The 26,267-nt window shown below is 37.7% G+C and overlaps 1 protein-coding gene across 1 annotated transcript in view; it reads right to left on the bottom strand.

Moving 5' to 3' along the window:
• Nucleotides 1-2,335: 2,335 nt before the first annotated feature.
• LOC132142183 (adhesion G protein-coupled receptor L3-like) overlaps nt 2,336-26,267 on the bottom strand; it is a 95,133-nt gene continuing 71,201 nt past the window's right edge. Inside the window, exons 12-24 of the mRNA XM_059551842.1 lie at nt 22,633-22,755; nt 22,344-22,549; nt 22,085-22,258; nt 19,542-19,751; nt 18,640-18,860; nt 15,945-16,011; nt 14,487-14,578; nt 11,171-11,339; nt 7,993-8,121; nt 7,435-7,531; nt 5,392-5,517; nt 3,894-3,911; nt 2,336-3,609 (exon numbers count right to left, since the gene is read on the bottom strand). Coding sequence (XP_059407825.1) covers nt 2,705-3,609; nt 3,894-3,911; nt 5,392-5,517; nt 7,435-7,531; nt 7,993-8,121; nt 11,171-11,339; nt 14,487-14,578; nt 15,945-16,011; nt 18,640-18,860; nt 19,542-19,751; nt 22,085-22,258; nt 22,344-22,549; nt 22,633-22,755 — 2,537 coding nt within the window. The 3' untranslated portion in view covers nt 2,336-2,704. The remainder of the gene's footprint in view (nt 3,610-3,893; nt 3,912-5,391; nt 5,518-7,434; nt 7,532-7,992; nt 8,122-11,170; nt 11,340-14,486; nt 14,579-15,944; nt 16,012-18,639; nt 18,861-19,541; nt 19,752-22,084; nt 22,259-22,343; nt 22,550-22,632; nt 22,756-26,267) is intronic.

Here is a 26,267-nt window from a genome sequence, read left to right as displayed (position 1 = left end):
ACATAATTGTACCTTTTGGAACAGTACCACCCCAGTGACAGTTTTTGTACCTTTTTATCGGAGAGTTTGTTGGACCTCTTGAGAGACCTTCAAGTCAAAAAGGTGGAGAAGCATTTGTCTTGTGGTACCCAAACTTGTAAGTTTCGTCTTCTCAGTTGAGTGGTATCTGTGCTCTAGATGTGGATTGATAAAAGATTGAATGGTAAACAGTTTCTTTCTTTAAAAAACAAGTGTTCAATTTCTTTGGCTGCCCAGACGCACACACACACACACACACACACACACACACACACACATACACACACACACACACACACACACACACACGCACGCACGCACGCACGCACACACACACAGACACACACACACACACACATACACACACACACACACACACACACACACACGCGCACACACACACTATGCTCGTGTCAAAGGCAGGACAGGGCTCTAGAATGTGGAGCTATATGGTCTGCTTGGGGGCCGAAGGCAGGCTGCATCTTTCCTTCCTTTCAAAATGCTCAAGTGCCTGTCAAAATGGCCTATAAATATTCATGAAAGTAGTAACATTTGGAAGAGCGAACTCTCACAGACACACTCGCACGCGCAGGCTGTCTGACATTTGTGCGTGTTTGCAGACGGACGCGTGTCTGTTTGCATGGAAAGACATAGAAATCAATAGGTCATAATTACACTGTTTGCGCTGGCACTCTTCTCAGATGTGAATAATTAATTGGTACCGTGCTCGTTTGACTGGTGCCGATACAGAAACTGGGTCAGTATAGAAAGAGACTGACTGCTGGTTTCCCAGACAGAGATTAAGTCTAGTCCAAAAGGATTTTCAACAGAGAATCACAATCCACAGTACAATTTACTCCATGACAATCCTTCCCTGAAAAACGGCCCAGAGGAGTCATGACTGTTCCTCATCCTGCTGAAGGTGTAGCTCTATAATTGAAAAAATCTAATTAAAAGGCAAAAGAAGACGCAGAAAATCACACCTTTCCCTTGCGAAATATTGTAAATATTAATTCAGTCATTTTATTTGTTGGCAAACAACTTTCACTGTTACAACAAATATTAGTTATGAGTTCATTCGGTTTAGAATGCATATGAAAAGAATAAATAATAATTTCAGCCATATTGTAATAATAACAATATTGATGATAATAACAATAAAAAAGGTCTCAGTGCCGATCCAAAAAACACTCTCTAAGATCCTAGTTTCTGATCTGTTGGAAAATAAAAAATAAAGACTGAATCGCAGGAATAAATATGCAGTGAATTTTCTCAGGGTGGGTTAACAAGGGATAGATGTGCAAGCTACAGGGAGTCTCAGTTTGAGAGCAAGTAAACAGTAGTTTCAGAAACCGACCTTTACAAGGTTGCTTCCATCTTCCAAACCACTCCATTAAAGTCCTATCCTTCTACTTTGTTCTTTACATGCTTATTTTATGTGTTTACATATGATTCGTTATAATGATTCTCACTTTTATTTGCTCGGTTCCATTTCACATCCTGCTAGACTGTCTTACCATTCTTGATTAAGCTCTTAAGTTTAAAACATAACTCAATATGTGAAATCGATATGTGAGGTTTTAGCCTGAGAGAACAACTTTAGCTGTGTCAACATGTATCACTGGAATTCTTCAACCTGCATCCAAAGTACGATTTCTGCTCTTACACATAAAAGACGGCGTGTTAATGAGCTAGAACTCACGAAACAACGTCGTTCCAGAATCATTGGGATCCCATCTGTAATAGCTGTCAATCACACAACAGTCATTTCCCCAGAGTCTCTTGGTTATCACCGACACAGTGAGAATGATGAAGTGTTGATTTTAAAAAAAGAAAAAGAGAATAGGAGGCCATGGTCATCCTTCCAAACGAGAGTGTGTATGTAGATATGTGTGCTGTGCGTTATAAGGGATAGTTTTTTGGAGGACCAACACAGCATTGTGGGATTGGTCTAGTCTACAAAAACACATACAAGGGGCAAAATAGATCAAGAAAACAATAAAACGCATACGATCATATGCAATATCGGAATCTGTACATTTTACATGGAAAACAGTTCCATTTCTTTGTAATTAGTTTAGAGGATTACTTAAGATAACTTAAGATTATTACAGAAAAATAAACGTATTAAAACAAGATGCGTCCTCAGTCTTTAAGAACAGAAGAGTCTTTTTCTGATTCCACGTTCGGAAACGAGATTGTTTGCTAAACGAGAAGGAATGTGTGCAGCAGAGAATCATAGAGATGAAGTCTAGAGAGTTGTGGGTAATGCAGTTCAGTACGACAGAAGAGTTCAGAGTCCGGGTCGGTGGTCTCGTTATCATACACGGTCGGCGTTTTCCACAGTCTCTTTACACGCTCGCCACAATCCCTGGAGAGTTTGGAGGAGAAACGGACAGACACTGGATAAAGGAGGAACAAATGGAGCAAACGTTCGTCCTCATCTCCAAACGGACAATCTGCAAGAGTTTTACTCAGCAGATTGATGAGAAGAAAATTCACAAGACCTGCCCACATTTGTAGGAATGGGTTACTTGTTCTAACTGGAGCAGGATTTTGGTGACTTGTATGTACTGGAATCAGTCTCTTTATCAGTGCAGTAGGTAGTGTATCCCACGCCTTGTGCACTGAGTCACACACACACACATGCGCACGCATGGGAATGTGTGTGTGTGCATGTCAGTGTCTATAAGCTGGTGACCAGCTGTGAGGGGTCCGGTGGCTGTTCCTCAGGCGAAGAGTCTTCTTTCTCAGGCGGGGCGATGAACCCGTCACTGCCTCCACGTCCCATCTGATAGTAGCTGTCTAGTTCCTGTATGTGGTTCCTGGAGCCCAGGTTCGGCATGCTTTTGTAGTACACGTCATCCGCCTCCATGATGACCCCTTTGCCGTTGGCCAGGTGCAATTCACCGTCTTCTTCCTCCTCGACGTCGTCCTCTTCATCTTCTTCGTCTTCATGGAGACCGTTGATGAGGTCGTCAGTGCCCTGTGGGAGGTCGTTGAGCGTGGGCATGCTGGTATAGAGCGAGTCTCTGATGGGCGAGTGTGTGTGCGCGCGGGGAGTGTGTGACGAGTGTGTGTCGTTGGGGAGCAACGGGAAGAAGCTCTCTGTGTTCTCCTGCGGGAGGCGCCGGTGGGCTGAAAACGTGTGCATGGGGGCGTGGTTTTCCAGAGGGGGCGGTCTGGGTGGGAGGAGCGGTGCTTGTGACTCCTCCCTAATGAGCTCCAGACTTAACCCGCTGCTTTCGTCGTGACGGTGAAACGCTCCAGGGTTGTCGAGCACCATGACGTTATCTGTGGCGATGGACGATGACCCCGCGACCCCTCCGTTGGCCAGGTGGTTGTTGAGTTTATTGGTCAGGGTCCCCTGGTGGGATTTTCCCTGTCGCTCCTGGGTGTTGAGGTACGATGGAGTGTAGTTCGCCGTCAGCTCTTTCAAGATCTTTTTCTCTAGCGTTGTCGGCGGCTCGTTGCCTCGAGAGCTGTAGGTGAGGTAATCGCCTGCTGCCACGCCGTAGCTGTTGCAGTGGTTGCCGTTAAGCGGCAGCGTATCCATAACGCTGGAGTCCCGTACATTGTTGAGAATGCCTTCTGAAACACAAGAAATGGTGCAAAAATAAACCTCTTTTAACATTTTGGTGCATGTGCAATGCATATATGCAGTATTTATAAGTGATGGTAATATGAATCAGTTCATATATGCGAAAGATGATATCAAATAGGAGATTAACCTTTATCAAAAACAATACAGGAGAGATGCGGATTTAACGGGGAGGGAATGGGAGGGATGAGGAGCAGGAGAATATTAAAGAAGAGAGCAGCAGAGGAGAATATATTATAAGCGTGGAGCTGTTGTGAAAGTAAATGAATCATACTTGAATCTCTGTAGGAGGCTGCAGACCCGCGTGAAAGGAGAGAGCAAGAGAGAATGATTACATACATAAATGCTTATGGATCACGTCCACAGAGGGAAAGAGAGAAGTATTGTATTCAGCTCAGACTGTGACAGGCATTAGTGACTGACTGCTTGCCTGCTGAGTTTAAGACAGATGCTGGGTTGAAATGTTCTAATTGCACCACATTATTAAACCGAACAGATGGACATAGAAACAATATAAACGATCTCATTAAACAGACACAGGAAGTATGTTTGCAGGATATCACTGTGCGCATGTGTACCATTAGGAAATGTACACTTCCCAAGGTAACAAACAGGATGCAGCATAGTCCTCTGAATCTGAATTAAAGGAAGTTGAACTAAAATGGAAAGGATATCAAAGAAACCCACCAATGTGTAATAAATATATGACCCATTCAGATGTACTCTAATACACCCAACACATCGAGTATTTCAAGAAACATTAGATAGTGTGATGCTCAATGCTTAAAGTATACTTATCACTTCATATTTTACTGTAAAATAAATCAACTCCTATTTTTTTAGACCCTGGTGAACAAACAGTTTATATATCATTATTTGGGTCCCTTTAAATTCACTAGTCAGACATTTAAAATAATAATTGAACTGGAAGTTGAATTGGAAATGTACTAAATTGCAATTCAAATAAATAAAATACAGAGTAGAACAAATTTTACAGTCCAATACAAATGGCAAAATATGATTTTTCAATAATCACTAATTATTATCTGTATAATCATTGTCAGTAACACAATTTTTTAATAATCATTCGATTTGATTAATTAGGCCTATTAATTGCCTGATATCTATAATAGAATATATCTTTTGATTTTAATGAAAATACCTTTTTAATAGATTTTAAAAAAATTAAAATTAAATGAGGGATTATAGCCAATATTTTTTTTATATAAATGATAATAAATAAAATTATAAAATGTGTAGAAATTTTGTGGAATATATTAAAATTATATTTACATAAAAAAATTATAGGTGCCAATTTAAACATTTATTATTAGAATTTATGATTATGGAAATAACCCATATGTCAATGTGTAAGATGTTTAAATAAATATGCATTTACGTAAAATTTGTATTCAAAAATGTATAAAAAATTTTTTTATATCTATATAAAAGTTAACATAAAATTTGTAAAAAATATTTTTAAAATATAAAATTTTTTAGTGGAATATATTAAAATTATATTTACATAAAAATGTATAGGTGCCCGTTTAAACATTTATTATTAGAATTTATGATTAAGGAAATACCCCATATGTCAATGTGTAAGATGTTTAAATAAATATGCATTTACGTAAAATTTGTATTCAAAAATGTTCATGTTTGAATTTTTTTCCCAAGGACACATGTATATTTTCCTTTACAGTTGTCACCCTGAGAGGCAATTACCATCCAGAAAGGGCTAAAGTTTGTGACTGTGTCTGTGAGAGGCAAACCTTGCGTGTTGAACATGTTGGCTGTAGGGTTATTGTACACAGCAGACTCTCCCAGCAGTGTGTTATAAGGATTAGTGCCATGGGGACGTAACAAAGCATTGGAGATGAGGTGGTTAGCCATGGTACCTACAACAGCCACAAACAGAGCCAGAAAGAGAGAGAGAGAGAGACAGAAGTTGATAGAAGACCGGAGGAAGGAGCAACAAAGAGACAGAAAAAATATGGACAATAAACAGTTAGAATGATGCAGACAAACTTGTGTTTAAACAGCTTTAAACATCAGCAGTCGCAGCATGTTAGTTCGGCTGGACAGGAATGTAAAACCTCCCACGTGGAGTGTAATATAAGAACAGAGCTCAGCATAGATGATGTTTATTTTGGACAGCTGTTGATGTTTGACATTTTGTCCTGCCAGTGTGACTTGATTGGAAGCGTTTCCCCAAAGCTTCAGCACTGATGTCGTTGGAAGACTTCTAAAGGCTCACATTCTTGTTTACACAGGACGGAGAAGACAAAGGTGCTCGGACGAGCAAATCATATTAGCGTTTGGACATAACAGAGAATGAGCAGGACATGAGCAAATGCACAGATGTCTGATGCATTCGGACTCCAGGGTCACAAAGTTGGAGAGCTTTTCTGTCGCCTTCCAGATTCCTCTGCAGTTCCTCAAACACACACTCTTACAACTATATACAGTATGAGCTCTTTTGGCCTTGGGAACTCTGGTAACACTCTTTTCACACTCCTAGTTTGTCATTTGTCTACTAACAACGTCCAACAGTGTACATGCATGTGTCAAGAGAATTCTGTAGGTTTTCTGAAAGTCATGAACAATTACAAATTAATTTGGGGACCAGTTCTCACTTGTAACAGTTGATTATTAGCATGCATATTACTAGCTTATAGACTGTTTATTAGTACTTATAAAGCACATATTAATGTCTTATTCTGCATGAGCATATTTTAAATCTGACCCCATACCTAAACTTAACTAACTATTAATAAGCAGCTAATTAGGAGTTTATTTAGGCAAAGATGTAGTATATAGTTAGTTAATAGTGAGAATTGGACCTTAAAATAAAGTGTGAGCGTGTATTGTTCTGTGATGGAAATTACATTTTCAACTTTTCTGCAATAAACCAGCTGACTCAAAAATATTTATATATTCTAAACACACACACACACACACACACACACACACACACACACACACACACAAACATTGTCTTTTTTTCTTCGTTTGACTGTAAATGAAGCACACTAAAAGTATTCTGTTCATATTCACCTTTGTTTTTTTCACACTTCACATTGAAGCATGTTCTTCACTGACTATTGTGTGTCCTTGGTTTATCTTTATACAATTCTTTGCTTAGATTTTCATCGTTTTTAAAATGCAATGACTCATATTTTTATGAGATGTATCTAATACTAATTAACTGAGATTAAAAGTCTGGCTCAAGGACAAGGGTAAAAAATTAAATACAATGCTATACTTTAAAGGCATTTAAATAGCAAAAATACATATGAAAGTCCTGGTAAAAACCTTCATATAATAAAATAGCAAAATGCTGAAATCTATTTCAACTTTTTATAATGTTAAAACACTCAATGCTGCACTGAACAAATAAGTGCCCATAGTTGAAGAAACATAACGTTTACACTTTATTTTAAGGTGTCTTTGTTACAGTGTAATTATGCATTTAAGCACTGAGTAATATTAATTATCTAAATATGGTTAGGGTTAGGATTAGGGTTACTTGCATGTAATGATGCATAATTAATTGCTATTATGTAACAATTACACCTTAAAATAAAGTGTTACCTATTTTTCTGTGTCATGGCAAATCTCATTGGTCAGAACTAAACTAAAAAAGTCAAATGATCATGGGTTTCTGTTGCACTTTTCTCTCCTCAGATCCAAATAATCTGTTTTGAGTGTGTGTGTGTGTGTGTGTTTGCACAGTTTCTCTCAATATGTATGTGTATGAATGCTGTGTACACGAGTACACATGTTTATGTTTGTGTATGTGTGTTTGGCTTCACCTCTGTTGAGAGTCGCTGAGCTGTTCATATCAGCGGTGATGAAAGATGACTCCGACTGCTTCCTGACCGTATCATTCCACATCCTACGAATACGACTCTGACAACAGAGGAAGAGAGGCAGCTGACGTTTAGTTTCCAATTGAAATGAAGGCAGTGTCCAGAGAAAGCAAACAGAAATTGTGTTAAGCATCAATAATTGTGCAATGGAGCCTTTTTAATAAATTCTGTCTTATATAATGCATATAACACACATTCAATTCGTGAAGTTGGTTTTGTTTTCTTTTGTTGTTGTTGTTTCCAGTTATCGGCACTGTACAGTGTGTAATTGCAATATGCAACTGAAAACCTTTCTGATTATATTCACAAAATGCTGAGTGCACCATTTAAACTAAGGCTGAATGGGAAATTAGGTCATGTGGGACTGTATTCATCCATGAACAAGAAAACGCCAGAGCTATGGTGCTTTCTGTGCAAGAACTAACAAGCTGACAGCTTCACCAGTCACTGGCCTAGAAAAATCCGTTTTTGGAGGATCCCCTGCAGGTGTGTGTGTGTTACCTGTGAGTTGGTGGAATAGCGTCCAGGTGTGCGGGCTGTACTGGTCTTTGTTGAAGTGGAGATGGTCGACTCCACACTCTTCCCGCTGCAGCAGTGTGTGCGGAGACACCGGCCGTATTCCTTACGCACCTGCAAAGACACAAACGCACATGCAGTTTGGTAAAGCAAGGTTTTTTGTTTTTTTTGAGTCAGTAAAATGGTCATTTTACTGTCCTAAGCTATTGTAACTATGAGCTTCATTGTCTACAACCTGATGTGCAAGTGCATGTGCAAGAATTGTCTATGGTTCATGGAAAACATTCCAAAAAATATATGTCAAGCTTATTAGGATTTTTAACAATTATCTTTAAAATACACTATCCTGAAAATGTGATGTTACATTTTTGCTAAGTTTATAAATAAAAAATAAATTCTTAATAATTAAGTGCTGTAGCTAATTCAAATTGTATCAGTTTAATTTTAATATATGCAATATATATTCATATTTTATATAAAACGTATTTATAGTTTAGTATATTTATCTGTGTGTATATGTGTGCATGTATATATCTATTTCTTTTTTCAAAAGTACAAATTAAATTCATACGTTTAATGCACCATTTTTTTTTATATTTAAAATTGTAAAATGTCTTCTGTTACATCTCCCCTAATGACATTTATCAATAAAAAATTAATGTTATCTGTATCTTGAAAATATTTAGTTCATTTTAATATTGTGGTTGTAAAATGTCACGTGGTATGACCCCAAAACATATAAATTATTTATGAATTAAAAACAATGTTTTTAAATACTAAAAATAATTGTTAATTAAGCTTTAAGGAAAATTTGACTATCTACTTGGTTACATTAAGCTTTCATTTGAGAGATTTCCTCAGCAAACATCGATGTAATGTGATTAATTGTGATTTGATTAATTAGTCAGCAGTTCTTGTAAATATAATTTTATTCGATTGGCCACTGCTTGTGTCCTTTTGTAAAGAGTTCACTCAGTTCATCTTAGTTCCTCCAGGTTAAAGTGTGTGTGTGTGTGTGTGTGTGTGTGTGTGCGTGTGTGTGAACAGCAAAGTGAGCTTTTGTGTGCATGGCAGGAACCTTAATATCATTTACAGTTAGCATGTTGGACGACCTTCCAAACGCTGTAATCTTAATCAGAAAAAACACACACATACATTCAAATCCATGGCCATTACCTCAATTCTCAAACAACAAGGACCAAAACTTGTATTGCTTCATCCAAAAATCTAGACGTTATAACAATAATGACCAATATCAGTACTAAATTCCCTGTTGTATCAGCAATAATACAGCTATAATTGCTTTTTAATGTTGTTAACATGGATGGCGTGTTATTGTTTGCACAGCTGTTGAAAGAAAACTCTCTAAAAACGGCCAAATCAAATCCAACGCTTTTATTCCTCCGTCTCTATGGATGACTGCACACCCAACTCCTCAAAGACCTCGACCAAACAGGACTCACAGATTTAGATTTAAATTACTGCTGTCTCCACAAAACCCAAATAAGCCTAGATCAGTCCTTCGGCTTGTAAAAACAGCTTCTTGTGGGTCCTTGAGAGAATATATACATACAGTTTGTGGTAAGATTCATAAGGTAGATAGGAAGATTAGTCAAAAATGTATGAAACCATCCACTTAAGGCCTAAAAGTCACCTGCTTGCACATCTATTCATGGTGAAAGAAACAAAAATTGGCATTTTAGCTTTAAGTTTGGCCAGAGGAATATGTAATCCAATTCCACAGAAATCAGATCTTTCTGTCCCTCAATACATCGGAATATTCACACATACACATATTATTTTTCTTGAATCAATATCCTTCTCCCTCTAAAGCGAAAATGCACCAGTGTTATGTGGATCTGAGCATTTTCATGCTAAATGACTCTGGAAGCAATCCACAGATCGGCAATCAGATAATTAAAAGGTTCAAAATCTATCATGAGATAAATAAATCTGATGACCGGAGGGTCTCTAATTGAGCATGCATGTGACAGAAGGACTGATGAATGAGATCATTACTAACGAGAGGCCAGTAAACTCTCTGTGAAATGCCCAGGAAAGAGGTCAATTGAGCCTCGGTATGTGTATGCGCACGTGATTGCAATACTGCAGATGTTTGCATAACGTACATGGGGTTATTCTGCAAACTAGGGGGGATTATTTTACTTTTTTTATCTAGGACAGACTACAATATATTTATAAAGGATTTCTATTGTGCTTCTAATTTGGCCAGATTTTTTTTTTATTTTATTTTAATTTAAATGTATTTATTTATTTTTTAATTACCTTTATTCTAAATATATGAATAAAAATCAAGGAATTCTACTTGCACTTTTTCATAATAACTTTTTAATATTTTTTTTATATAAACACTACATTTCAAAAGTTTGGGATCGTTGACATTTTTGGATGTTTTTGAAATAGGTTTCTTTTGATCATCAAGGCTGCTTTTTTTTTTTTTTTTTTTTTTTTAGCAAAAATACAGTAAAAACTGAAATATTATTACAATTTAAAATAACTCTTTTTTTATTTAAAAATATTTTAAAATGTAATTTATTCCTGTGATCAAAGCTGTATTTTCAGCATAATTACTCCAGTCTTCAGTGTCACATGAACTTCAGAAATCATTCTAATAAGCTGATTTCTGACATTTCTGATTATTATTATTAATGTTAAAGCAATGTTTTTCTGCTTAATATTTTTGTGTGAACCGTGATACATAATTGTTATCCTTTTTACACCCTAATCTGAGAGAAGCTTAATTGGTGTCATTATTAACCTAGTTAGTATTTTCGAATTAAGAAACAATATAATTGCAAAAGATAATTGCAAGATATAAATTCGCAATTGTGAGAAAAATGTCTGAATCACGAGATAAAAACTTGCGATTGTGAAAAAAAAACTCTGATCTGTGAAAAATAAAAAAGGGAACTGCAACTTGTCACGTTTATATCCTGAAATTCTGTGAAAAAGTCTTTTACTTTTTTAAAAATCTTTTATTCATTGTTGGAAGCAGGCTTCCAGAGATCAAAGCTGTGATCTAGTGTGATAAATGCATATGAAACAGCTTGTAAAACTTTCATTTTTCAAGCTCTCAAGTAGTCAAAGGTGCCACTAACTGAAGAATCACCCTTGTGTGCTTGTGTGTGTGTGTGTGTGTCACCTTCTTCTGCAGGATGCAGTGAAATATGAAGATGAACATCCCCTGCAGTGAGTTAAAGATGGTGAAGAGGTAGGCCATGATGACTGTACTCTCATTGATATACATCAGTCCAAACGCCCAGGTCAACCCCAGCAAACACAGCAGAGCTATTGCCCCAATAACCCAGGACCTGAGAGAGAGAGAGAGAGAGAGAGAGAGAGAGAGAGAGAGAGAGAGAGAGAGAGAGAGAAATGAAACAGACAAAGTGCATAACTCTCATTCACACACAATCGACACATGTGTGACCTCAGCTAGTTTATATTATCTACGTATATTAAAATGTTCAGTTATTTTATTGGACTGTATTTGTTTCCTCAGTTCAACAATAGCAGGATCACAATATAAACTGTCTCGCAGAAAGGCATTATTCTACAGCAGTCAAATGCCAAGCTGGCTCCAGCCATAACGTCTATGAGCCTCACACTCATTTAGTGATGTCATTTAGTCTTTGCGGTCATTCACACACACACACTTAGACTCACACATAATCAGCTTGCAACCCATTAATACTGTGAACCGCGCTAATGTGACAGGATAATGTTTGGCAGTGAAACAAGATCATTAGAAAGTATGAGGCAGAGAGAGAGAGAGACAGACGTATAGAAAGACAAGGAGAAAGTTTTGAGACGATATACACAGAGACAGTAAATATGAATTATTGTTTCCATCAGAGACAATAATAATAAATAAATAATGGTGGATCGAGATGGAAAGGCAGACAGACAGAAATATTGATTCTGAACCGATGCAGAAAGAGAACACGCAATCATGAAGAATTATAATTACATTGTTCATTTCAAAGAGCCACACTGGAGAATTGATGAATCACTTAAATCATTTTAACATTCAGAGAATCAATCAATCAAACAGCGGAGGAACTACACAGATAAACAGTCCAATCAGAATGCATGATTCAGAGAACGGGCACTCTGATTGGCTGGAGACCCTTACCAGTGACTATCCATAACAAGCCATACCTCAACAGAACGCTGAAATATTAAACAGAAATAAAGGATGGAAAAGGAAACAACAAAGACAGACGAGGCTGATGAATGATTCATAACATCATAAATAAAACAAAAACTCAAGAGATGGAAAACACAAACTAATAAAATGAAAACTTCTACTTGAGGATGCTGAAATATAGATGCATTTTCTCAGTCGACACAATTGTTCATATTAGGTGATGGAATGGGATTGTGTAAAATGAAAAAAATAAAACTAAATAAAAAAACGGCACGTTTAGGAGCCCCTGCACCTTATGACAGAGTGGGAGCTGTGGTGGTGGGCGGGGTTAAACTCTCAGTAGCCAATAACCTTACAGGAAACCAGATAATCTATTCCATGCATGGCAGCTTCAGGCACTTTGGGTGGAATTTTGTGCTGAGGCAATATTTTTGCGTAAGCCAGACTTTATAACTTTACATGTATTAAATCTTCCATCTTGTATCCTGAGGCCTTTCTCGACAGCTCATTAAAAATCTTCTTTCTTTTACTGATTTGGTGACAAAGAGACTAACAGAACTAAGATTAGGATTAAATAATGGCACTAGGACTTTGTTGTGAAGATGGATTGTAAAATGTACTGTATAATGAGAAGAAAAGCTCTTCTGTTAGTTATATGAGTGCACAGCTGCCATATACACCAATACCTAGTTTATCCTACTGTGTGGAAATAATACATAAATATATAATATAAATCTATATATAAAGAGAGAGAAAGAGATAGAGAGACACTACCTTCAAACTTTGAAGTCAGTAGGATTTTTTTATGTTATTTGAAAGAAATGTGCACTTGTGTAGTGTAATGTGTAATATGCAGTTCTTTTGAACTTTTATATTCAGCAGAAAATCCTGAAAAATAAGTATTTTTTTTTAACATTGTTAATAACAATACATGTTTCTTGACCAGAAAATCTGCATATTAGAATGATTTCTAAAGGATCATGTGACACTGAATACTGTAGATATTTTTAAATACAATACAAATTATAATTCATAAAATAGAAATAAGTTTAAATTGTAATATCTATCTATCTATCTATCTATCTATCTATATAGTTTTTTTTCCACAATATTACTGTGTTTATTTATTTCCTAATATACCAACATTTGCACATTTCTAAGTGACTAAAGGATCAGAATACTTTTGATGGTAGCTGTTTATAATAACATTTTGTTATTTGTAAACAATGCGAACAGTTCGGTTAACCGTAGAAGTTATGATTTAGTAACTATTGCAGACTCAATAATAAAAGTTACTTTGTCTATTATTGATCCTCCCATGAAAATAGTTCCAAAGAACCAAAGCAGAATCCTCCATTGCATGACTGCAAGCAATACACAGTAGTTTGTTCCAGTGCTGTTATTACTAACTAAAACGAAAATGAAAAACTAAGCTAAAATGAAAACTGAAAATATAAAAATAAAAGCTAATTCAAAAGAAATAGCTAAATAAAATAAATACAATATTAGTATATAAACAATACTAAAATATAACACTGGTTTGTTCATAACATGTAACAACAGGGTTGAGTAAATGATTCAACGACTCACTCAAAAGACTTAACCAGACGTAACCTGAAAATCCCCAGCACTAATGCACAAATTGATAGTTTGTAAAATCCCAGTGCGGTTATTCTGTATAACAGCACTTTTGGAACACCACTTGTTCAATCAAATAAGATTAACTGTAACTGTTGTATAACATGAATATCTTCGCAGAACATTAGAACTATAGCAGAAATAACGCATTTGGGTCACAGATTCAAACAGTGACTCCTCTGCCTGTGTTCTGAACATCAAAAAGAATAATCAATTACTGAAAATATGTTAACTAACCTAGATTCTACCAATGGCCTGTAGAGTATAGATGAGACATGCTACACACTGTGCATTGCACGTTTTCTGATCCCCAACACTACTGGCTGTGTTTCAATAAACCCTGATATGCGAGCCCCTTGTGTCCTAGCTCTATTAAAGATGATGCTGAGTTCATTTACATAAACAGCACAGGGATGTATGTGATTTTTTTTCCCTTTAGCATTAATGATCCAATGAGAACTTGAACATCAAGGAAAAAGCGACAGATAAAAGACACTTTAAACTGCATCTAACTTAAGATAGGCAGTTGAGCATTCTTCTCATTTAAACACCTCTAAGTAACAGTCCAGAATTGAAGGACAATTGTGTGTTTACTTGAAATGAAGACAGTCACAGTGTAAGCAAGAAAAGCAATGAAGTACACACACATTGAAGCACAGAATCAATGACTTACTTGATGTTGTCCAGGCAACCGGAGTCAGGCTTGAGAATCGCCGTGTGGTGAAACATCTTATAAAGTGCAATGCCCAGGAAAATAACATTTAGCTGAAACACAGAATCACAAAATGCATAAAACACATGCAACAATCGCTTTTAACCAATGAATTTCCATGGCTGCCACTCATTTGTGGATATGTTTGAAATCCTTACTGGGCATATTTTCATTTGTATGTCATTTTATTGGAACGAAATGTTTGGAATAAACAGATTTAAATGAATAAAATAATGCAGAATGGCTTAGCGGGGGATTCACCTTTCTGGGCCCTCGTCTTTAAGCCTGGAAATCACAGTTTTATCATGGGAGGGATGCACTGAAATGAACATCCTTGGCCAAAATATGAAAATAATGGAGCCAGTGAAACTGAAAATGCTCATTTTTAAATAAGCCTTTGTTTGTATGTATATATATATATATATATATATATATATATATATATATATATATATATATATATATATATATAGTAGCTTATTAGCATGCCTATTGTTAACATATTGGCTAATTATTAGTAATTATATGATATGACCATATTCTACATTGCTTATCCCACCCAGTACATAAACATAACAACTACCTTGCTAACTATTAATAAGCAGCAAATTAGGAATTTATTGAGGGAAATGTCATAGTTAATAGTGAATATGTGTTCCCTTTTCTAAAGTGTTACAAAACAAAAAACTAACTGTATAAAACATAAGCAGTTAAATGTGTCAACTTTGATAAATGCAATATTGCAGCACATTTCTTTTATTCCAAACACAACCTTGCACACATTATGATCTGCAAATCACAATAACTCCCAATTTATTTATATATTTTCTTTTAATACAAGCACATTTTTACTCTACAGTATATTACATAAGATATGTGGGTTACTATCTCACTGACTGTATAACACATGTACTGGACAAGATAAGTGCATGTGTACAACCTGTACGAAAACTCACTGATTTAAATATCTACACATATGCACACATATACATTCTATTCAACTGTACAGTAAGCGTGAGAGTTTTATGGCGAAATATCACCATTACATATTTACATTTCTGGTAAATTTTTTCCATGTCAAAAATTTGGTTGCAGCCAAGATTTCAGCCTATTTTCTTACCAAATTGCAGTACATCCCAAATGAGACCCCTTCTAAAAACTCAGAAACATACACAATAAATGATCTAGAAAAAAGCAATCCCAACATCCACACGTACACACATGCTACCTCTTTCTCTATATATAGTAATGGGGATGCTCAGCTTGTCTTGTGGGGTGATTGTGACTTTCCCGTAATTGGGATAATGCCCTTGACAGACCATTATCTGAACCCCCTGTGTGTGTGTGTGTGTGTGCTCCTGTCTTTGCTCTATCATTCTCTAAACCCCCAGTGTGTGTGTTTGTGTGTGTTAAGCTCACCATGATGATGAGAGTAGCAGGCCCGATGAAACTCCAGATAAAGTATGTATCCAACCTGAGCCAGCACCTACACAGAAAAACACAGATTTTCAAATTAAACCGATCTTTAAACGAATTTTAAAGCAAGTTTAAGTTCTAGGAAGGACTATTAAGGTGTCGTTCTGCTGTTTAATTGATCATTGCATTCAAAAATGGCTCATTGGACACACATTGGGAACCTCAAGGCATGATTGACAACCCAGAGTTGAATTATTAAAATCTTCATCTCTGCTATACTGAAATCACCTCTATAGCCCAGCAGGAGTGCAAGCATCGCTGTTCGATGTGTTTGTGTGTGTGTGTGTGTGTGTTCCAGGCCACCAACACAGTCAGACATGCTAACGCTTTAAAGAACAGATACCATATGCTAGAGAATGCAGAAACCAAATAGGATTATAAATATTTTAGGAATTTCAATTCATGTGCGCTGGGATTAGGCCACGCAGACATGCTCTTTGTGCTATATTTTAGCTCCTACCAGCCTGGCACTGATTTCACCAACCATCTACCATGCAACAGCCATGCCATTTATGGTAAATATGGAGGTACTGGAAAGATTTGAGAGTGTGGGGGACACATTAAGACATGAAAAGCACTGATTATCTGCCAAAAAAGTGAGGGCATGGCCACGTTTTCCCTGCCTATGGATCCCTGTGCCCTTGTTTAGATCTCCACTGTTGGCTCAGGTTAACAGGATCTGCAGTAAAACAGTGTTCTTCTCCTTTTTTCTTTCATCCTCCCTTCGATTCAGTTCTTGTTTTTTAAATGAGTATGACCTAATTCTGTGGTCTAGTGAGACTGTGTCCTTGAGTGACCACTCATTCACACGCCACGTTCAACATCTCATCTTTAAAAGACGATTTTTGCTGAAATATTTATTTGAGTGAACATCCCTTCCAGCTGTGTTTGGCCACTAACTGCAGTAATGCCGGCTGAACAGTTTTCTTTACGAATATGAATTAGGGCAATTTCACCAGTTTGCCCCTTTCAGAACTCGTGAACGCACAGGAGACTTTCAGTACAACCTGATCTGATGCACTTAGCGCTTGCAAAACATTTTGCTGGAGTAGACAGCATTAGAGGGATTTCTGATTTGCTCCACTCACTGATCAGAAGTTGAGTCATTTTGCAGCTTACTGCTATCAAAGAGAGAACTATGTTTTGACTGTCTATTTGTAGATGCCTTTAATTTTATTCATATTTGGTGTACTTAATGTACATTACTGTTCAAAAGTTTGAGATGGATAATATTCTTAGATTCTCTGAAGAGTCTGTTCTTGTTCACCAAGCCTGCATTTATTTAATTAAAAATTGTGAAATATTATTACAATTTGATAGAGCTGTTTCCTATATGAATTCATAGTAAAATGTAATTTATTCCTGTGATCAAAGCTGGATTTTCAGCATCATTATGATTGCTATGATTGTTCAGAAACCAGTGTAATATGCTGATCAAGAAACATTTCTGATTATTACCAATGTTGAAAACAGTTGTGCCGCTTCATATTTTTTTTGTGGAAACTGTAATACGTTTTAATTTTCAGGATCCTTTGATGAATAAAAAGTTCGAAAGAACATCATTTATTTGAAACAGTATTCTTTTGAAACATTATAAATGTCTTTCCTGTTACTTTTGATCAATTTAACGTGTGTTTGCTAAATAAAGATATTAATTTTCTTTAATATAAATTTTGAATAATAACAATAACAAGAATAATGTCCTTTTAAGAGTTTAACATTTTTGGACCCCACTGATTCTTATTTTGTTATTTTGTTTTCAACTATCATTATAAGAGTTAGGAACAGCATGAGAGTAAGCATATGAAGACAGAATCTTCTTTTTCTGGTGAACTATCCAATTAATGCAATAATTAATAATTGATTTGAGTCAAGTTATTTGTGCTCATGAAGTCATTTGCCACAAAGCAGTCTTGTTTGTTTTCACCCAAAGTGACTTTCCGGAAATTAATTGCAGAGCCATTTCCCTTTGAGCTCTGTCAATTAATAATAAGAGCTTTTTTATTATTATTTATTTTAATTATTTTGTGTAAATATTGTGTGGAATAATTATGTAAAATAAGTCTATTAAGTCTAGGTTTTGATTCAAAAGTCCCATTGCATAAATGTATTTTCACTCAAAAGGTGTCTTTCAAAGCCCTCTTCAATTAAAATATATTTATACATTTTGTCCTTCAAACTAAAGTGTTGTTGTATAAACAAGTGAACACAAAAGCACACTGTCATACGTTCTGCAACTATAAAGTCAGCTGTATTTTTCTTAAATGTCAAGGTGTGTTGATTAATAGTACATAAAAAAACAGCATTTATTTAAAATAGAAATATTTTTGAACTATGTAAATGCTTTTACTGTCACTTTTGATCAGTTTAGTGTGTGTGCTTGCTAAGTAAAGGAAATCTATTGTTTACATTTGCTGTTTCGTGAATTATTTGTTCATTTGTCATTATTTTACTGTTAAATCTAGCTGAAAAGGCTGTCTAATTGCACATACAGTACTGTCCACACATGTTGCATGTTTCTTTTTTCTTGGACAGTAATGGTGAGAATGTTTTAAAAAGAGTCTGACAGCTAGCCCCTATAAAGGCAAATTATATTGCCAGCTGGCCACTGCTCTCTCTGTATCTGACATATACATACACTCTTTCGGTTCCATAGCTGCGATAGTCCACGGCGGCAGACACAGCCACTATAACAGCAGGCACTCCGTATCCAGTGAGATAGAAGTACTTGGTGCGCGAGTACTCGCTCTCGAACACCTCCACCAGCATGATGTACAGCTGCACGCCTTCCAGAAACATCCATGTAAACGCAGCCAAGAAGAAGAAATGCAGCAGGGCCGCAAACACCGCACAGACGATCTGTAACAAAGAAGTACACGCTGAGCACAAAAGCTACTGAAACTCTCCACCAGTATCTGTGTGATCTGTGACTCGCTGCTTTGAGTATTATTTCATCTGCTCTGTTAGCACTTCAGAATTTTCCCCATTGATTTGCAGCATTTTATCTTTGTCATTTTCCATTTGTCTTTGCTTATATTCACTTTCTCTCTTTCTCTCTCTGAGGAAACAATGAGGTTTGTGTTATTAATGAGAGGTCGAAGACCCTCTCCATTTCTCTAATTAACAAGAGTGAGGTGCCCAACTTAAGAAATTGTCTGAGTGCTGTGCAATAAATCTAAATCCATCAAGTGTGAATATGTGGGGCTTTCTGTACAGTATGGAGCTTGTGTGTCTGTGTGCATGTTTTTGTGTCATATCAGGACACAACTCTGTATAATGACATGGGTATGACACAGGTATTACAAGGAGAGGGTGACTTATGAGGACATAACCCATGTCCCCATTTTTCAAAATCATACAGAATGAGTTTTTTTGAGAAAGTAAAAATGCACAAAGTTTCCTGTGAGGGTTAGGGTTAGGTGTAGGGTTGGTGTAGGGCCATAGAATATACAGTTTGTACAGTATAAAAACCATTACGTCTATGGGATGAACACACTTTTCACAAAAACAAACATGTGTGTGTGTGTGTGTGTGTCGTACGGGCTGGTCTGCATGGTTGATCCCGGTGAGGAAGAGTGTTTCAGCGATAAAGAGGGAGATGCAGAGGTTCTTGTGGATGGTGTTCCTGTCGCTTTGGAGACCGCGGAAGAAACAGAAGGTGAAGATGCAGATGAGCAGACAGACCAGAGACAGCAGGATCCCGACCCACGTGATGACGTCCAACAGCAGCTCGTGCACCTGGTCTGCTTTCTGAGAAACACAGAGATGGAAGGATGTTCATCAAGGTTCATATAAGCAGCTACTGAATCAGGTAAAGCATAAAGTACAAACTTTTCCATGTAATGGAAATAGCAGTGGCTTGTTTGTTGGGTTGCTTGTTGAGTAATGTTTGTTAAAGTTTCTTAGTCTCATCAAGCATTTATTTGATCAAAGATACAGTAAAAAAAATGACAAAAATTCCAAAGCTGGAATAGCAAAGCTGAATTACTTCAGTCTTCAGTGTCATATGATGCTTCAGAAATCATTCTAATATGCTGATTTGCTGCTCAATTTTTTTTAATTATTATTATTATTAAAATTTCTGTCACTGAAAAAAAAAAAAGCTAATTGTGAATTTTTTTCTTGCAGTTCTGACATTTTTTCTTAGAATTGCATGATTTAAGTCATAAATACGGGGAAAAAAAATCTAAACCGTAAGACAAAATGACACAATTAACTTTTTTATTTTTTATTTAGTAGTGGAAACTTCCATAGAAAACAGCTGTGCTGCTTGCTATTTTTGTGGAAACCAGTTATGTATTTTTGAATATTTCTTTGATAAATAGATGTTCACAAACAGCATTTAAAAAAAAAAAAAATAGAAATGTTGTATTATTGTTTTTATTATTTTATGTGCTTTATCTTTTCTGTCACATCCGTTTAATTCATCCTTTCTGAGTAAATATACTAATTTCTTTAAAAAATAAAAAAAATCTTTCTGATACAAAATTTTTGAATGATAATGTACATACTGTATATATAAGTTATTTTAGCTCTTCAAAAGAATTTTTAATGAAACATTTTTTATTTGTTTGAGTATTCGACTACAAACTTGGTAGAGTTCAGACAGGAAGATGCATTCATGCATTCTGCTGAGAGCCCAGATTACATTTTTCATTTACATTTAGGCGAGAAATGCACTTAAACATTGATTTTAAGTTTTGCAGATTGTCAGTGTGGGTCTGGGTCAGGATGGCCCATTCATTTCAGTGCTAGTGTGAGAAACTTGGAGCACTGCGGCTATGACAAGACTCCATGTTCAGTGAATGTGTGCAAGCTACATGCAAACTAAATGGTTTTATTAATCATTCATACGTTTACGCAGCATTTATTAATGCAGCCTCAAGGGTGTGGGTCTAAATGATGTGTTTTGTGTGTGTGTGTGTGTGTGTGTGTGTGTGAGAATGTTTAAGGTCAATCCTCCCCTCTGCATACAAAATTTACATTTATGTATATCCTGACCTTTTGCCTTTATGTTTTGTGCATAAATCATTTCGGCCGTCTTCTGCTGACATGCACACACAAGCATAAACATCGTAACATGTTGATGCATACACAATATAGTGGTTCAAACTATATTTGGGCTATTTTTACTCAGAATCTTGCCATGTCATGCTTATTCATTTTTGTCCACTACATGACCATGTAGATTTATTCAACAAAATTTCAGCTGATTATAATGTGCAAAACTGTGTTGTTATTGTTAACTAAAAATAAAACTGTTAAAAAAGGCTCTAGTTATTGAAATAAACCTAAAATAAAATAAAATAAAATGTTAAAATCTAAAAATTAGAAATGTTGGCGTGGCAACTGACTGAAATCTAATTAATTAGACTAATTAATCAATTAAAGTTCAAAATAAATTACACCTAATCAGAAAAAAAAGAAAAGCACAAAACAAAATGAAAGGAAACCTGAAAATATAAAAATAAAGCTATTTTAAAATATCAATTAACATTTTAAGTGCTATATAGCATAATAATACTAAAATAAGACTGGTGCATAAAAATGTGTTAAACTGTAACAAACCAAACGTTAACAAAAGCAGTCTTAAGTCTCTGGGGAATATATGTAGCAATAGCCAAAAATACATTGTATATTATAGATTTTTATTTTATGCAAAAAATCATTAGGATATTAAGTAAAGATCATGTTCCATGAAGATATTTAGTAAATTTCCTACTGTAAATATATCAAAACTTAATTTTTGGTTTGCAATATGCATTGCTAAGAATTCATTTGGTCAACTTTAAAAATGATTTTCTCAATATTTAGATTTTTTTGCACCCTCAGATTCCAGTTTTTCAAATAGTTGTATCTCGACGAAATATTGTCCTATCATAACGTATTCATTTTGAAAAACTGACACTTAAGACTGGTTTTGTGCTCCAGGTTCACATAATTTAGACAGCTGTACACTCTGATTAAAAGTTTCTTTCTCATTTTCGTTCACTGAACAGATCTAGAAATGCTTTGTCAACATATATTTTCCTTAGTACTTTCATTGATGCGATTAGTACTGATAAGGTAAGTTTGCGACATACCTTGACCTCCACGTGGGCCGTAAGCACTGCGAAGCTGGTGAGGTGTGTACAGGAACAGGAAGTGTGAGTGCGGTTGGTGCCTAGTAGCCTGCAGTCCTGAGTGGACCAGTATCCGTACATGGTGCGTTTGGAGTAACTCCAAAACGAGCAATTCGGATTGAAGTTCTCTTCCGACTGCTGGAACGAGGAGATGCACATCATAGACACCATTATAGTAACACACTCAGAAAAGATCCAGAAATGTAAGAGTGTATAATACCTGTATGTGTTTGACAGTGAAGACCACAGGTTCAGACAGGTAGACCTTGTTACTGTCTTTATTAATAGCTGCTGTAATAACAGGTGAGTTGACTATCAGGGAATAGTTTGGATAGGCCGCCTCACTTCCCAGACGCACGCTAGCGTTCTCCGTGGACAGGTATTGACCGAGGTTCTTATAGAGAACAAGTGCCAAGCGGATCTCACCTGAGGAATGGAAAACGCAGAAGAGGTCAGTCTGGAAAGTGGTGTGGGATTGGGAAATACACAGCTGGACAGTGGCGCATTACCATTGCGTCCCTGCTGTTTGAGTGTGTTGGCGGAGAGATGAATGGAGTTTCCGCTTTGACCAGATTGAGGGAAACTCAGATCCGCCAGATTAACATCTGTGCTCAAACGTGCCACCTCCAGTTCTGCGAAACATAAACATGCACACATTTAAATGCTGCCCCCTATCAGACTGGAGGGGAACTGTAAGTCTCGTGTTTTCAGAAAGCATAGTACATCTAATCTGGATTATTTATCAGATTCCCAAGATTAAGTTTGTAGTTATATAACAATTTTAAATACTTTTATTTATGATTGCATTTTTTTTTCAAACAATGGCAGTAAAAAAAATCATAATTTATTGATTCACAGTAATTCTTTTAAATGTTCCTTTCTAAAATAGCCTACTGCTTATTTATTATATCCAGTTTTTTGGACATTCACACAAAGACTCAGTTCCCTATCTGTCGGTCACTACGAGTTATGTCGAACGACATATGGGGTCTCACTTGGGAGGACCCTTTTTAAAGACGCCGTTTCGTCCGCGTCCTTCTGGATGCGGTCGTTTCCTGTTCTCTGACAACAGCCACGTTCGTTGTCTTCCGTGTCTGGGCATTCAGCACGCTGAAGGCGCGTTCGTGGATGGTTCATGCACGCACTGCGTGTGTGACCATGGCAACGCTGCGATCGCGTCTCTCCTTTCTTAAAGGGAAAGGAGCAGACCCCTCTGTCACTACCCGTTCCGGTTTCTCTGTCACGAGCAGAGGACCGCCGGCTAGTGCTCTGGGAGATTTGGAGGTGACAGTGAGAGCTTCTCCGCCGGGCCACGCCCCACGGACCTCTTACCCCTTCCGCAGTGTTTGTCCTGTGAGGCTGCTGGGTGATTTTGCTGGGCTGTCTTATGGCAGTCCCAACGGGTCATTCATTTTGCCGCCTGGGATCAGATGTCGATGGCAGCATCGTTAGGTTCCTGAGGGGTGCCAGAAGGTTACATCCTCCTAGGACACCCCTGATTCCCTCCTGGGACCTCTCTATTGTCCTGGCGGGACTTCAGAGGGGTCCCTTTGAGCCGCTGGATTCAGTCGAGCTTAAGTTCCTGTCTCTCAAGACAGCGCTCCAAGACAGCGCTCACTTCCATCAAGAGGGTTGGGGACCTCCAAGCATTTTCGGTAAGTGAAGAGTGCCTTGTGTTCGGGCCGGCCTACTCTCACGTTGTCCTGAGACCCCGGCCTGGATACGTGCCCAAGGTTCCCACCACTCCCTTCCAAGACCAGGTGGTGAACCTGCAAGCGCTGCCCCTGGAGGAGGCAGATCCAGCATTGGCGTTGCTGTGTCCCGTAAGAGCGCTTCGCATATACGTGGACCGGACCCAGAGCTTCAGAAGCTCTGAGCAGCTCCTGGTCTGCTTTGGAGGTCAGCAGAAGGGGAAGGCTGTCTCTAAGCAGAGGTTGGCCCACTGGATAGTGGATGCCATCGCCTTGGCTTACCATTCCCAAGGCGAGCCATGCCCCCTGGGGGTGAGGGCCCACTCCACACGGAGTGTGGCCTCCTCCTATGCACTGGCGCACGGCGCCTCTCTGGCAGACATCTGTCGAGCTGCGAGCTGGGCGACACCTAACACCTTTGCGAGGTTTTACAACCTCCGTGTGGAACCAGTTTCTTCCCGTGTGTTGGGTAACAGGTAATTGGCGGGAAGGGCTGGCTGGGTGTCACGCTTGCTGCACCATTCCCCCTAACACGGGGATGTGAGCGCCTTTCTTCTCCCAGTAGAGTTCCCCGGTTGGCGTACCCTGGTCGAGCATCTTCCAGCACCCTCGGCAGTCAGACTTGGCGGAGCAGTCTGTCGCCAGGCCCAGTACTGGCGTTAGCATGCCCGGAGTTCCGGTCAGCCCCTGTACTGGGCTAGGTGTTCATATGGCTTGGTTCCCTACGGGTAATCCCATATGTGTATTCTTCCATGGTAAGGTTTCCCTCTTGGCAAACCCGTGTCTTCCCTTGGCAGACCCGTTCTGTCAGTCTCTTCAGGCAGCCATTCCATCCCTACTCCAAGGTAGGACCTGCCTCAGAGACCCCTTCCATATGTAGTACTGCCCCCTGGGTCAGTCCATATCGGTATATCCACATGTCACCTCCCTACGGGTAGGATGTGGTCTCCGTAGCGACCTTTTCCTAGGCTCGCTTCCCCATTGTCTTGCCAGCTGAAAGAACAAATAGGGAAGATTTGAAGCAATCTTTCTCTGAAGGTTGAAATCCCTTCCATTACCTTATGTGGGCGAAACAGCAGCGTGGCCTTCTCCAGCATCGATGTACTCACCCTTTGGCCCCTTCGGTACCAAGATCAGTGAATTTGCGCTGGGGCTTTGGGAAGGTTACGACCTTAAGCGTAGCTTTTGTGGCACGCCAGGGCTTGTCGACAATTGCAGCGCCACAGGGTTGTGACGGTGTTCAGGTTGTGGCATTTTCCATAGGACCCCATATGTCATTCGACATAACTCGTAGTGACCGACATATAGGGAACGTCCCTGATGGAGGGAACGGAGACGTTATGTCCCCATGCCACAACCTTGAACCGTTCGCTGTTGCCGGGACACGTTCTCGGCTCCTCAGCGTAAAACCTAATGAGTGGATGCACCTGTCGCCCTATTTATACCCGTGGCACGGGGAGTGGCTCAGGTGTGTTAATCCACTAGCCAATTTTCATTGGCGTTTTCTCTTAAATTCAGAGATGATTGGCCTCCCAAGTGAGACCCCATATGTCGTTCGACATAACGTCTCCGTTCCCTCCATCAGGGAACGAGGGTTACATACGTAACCGAGACGTTCTAACAACACAGAAAACTGAGAGGCCACACAGCATTTGACTACTGGATCTACAAAAATCAGTTCAATTTTAAGAAGCGTTTTCTCAACATTTCACCACTGCACTACAACTTTTATTTGACTTATCACTCTGTGGGTTATTTAATAATGCATTACTGAAGGCTTTTGTCTTTCAAACATATTGACAGATTCTCTTATATCTTATTTACATAATGCAGTGATTCTTAAACTTTTGACCTTTCATCTCATAGATTTTCTTGAAGTACCCTCCGAGATTTTAAGGTTACAAGTTCATAAGTAACATATTTTCATGTTCTTGTTCTATGATATCAGTTTATGGTCTTCTGACATGCAGGCAAACAAATAAAATATTTAATCTTTTTTAGTAAGTGTTTTATTTTGATTTGTTGTTTTTAAATTATTTATTAAAATGTTATTTTTTCATGAATCCTAGTTTGGGAAATTTTTACAATGTATTTAAATCAATGTGATAGGTCAAAAGTAATCTAAAAGTAGTCCCATTATGTATATCATCTAAAAAGTGTAATGTAATGTTACTAAGTCCAATATTTATCATGCATTTTGGAGTAAGTAATGAACTACAATTTGCTGGCTGTGAAACATATTGAAAATTCGGATAAAATGTTTCCAGTCTATTTATAATTACCACCAGTGATGAAAAAATATTTTTAATGATATTCGGGGCGTGGTCGGTCGGGTCGTTTGAAATAAAGATGCCAATTAAACTTTTGTAATCAATATAGTACTAGACACAATTTTGAAATACATAGGCCTACACTTTATTGGCATAATAACTGGCGCGAAGATGACGCACGAG

Source organism: Carassius carassius, chromosome 6 (genome assembly GCF_963082965.1).
Source record: "Carassius carassius chromosome 6, fCarCar2.1, whole genome shotgun sequence".
Classification (NCBI taxonomy): Eukaryota; Metazoa; Chordata; class Actinopteri; order Cypriniformes; family Cyprinidae; genus Carassius; species Carassius carassius.
The sequence above is the reverse complement of the archived record's forward strand: the minus strand, read 5'-3'. Positions and strand labels throughout refer to the sequence as shown.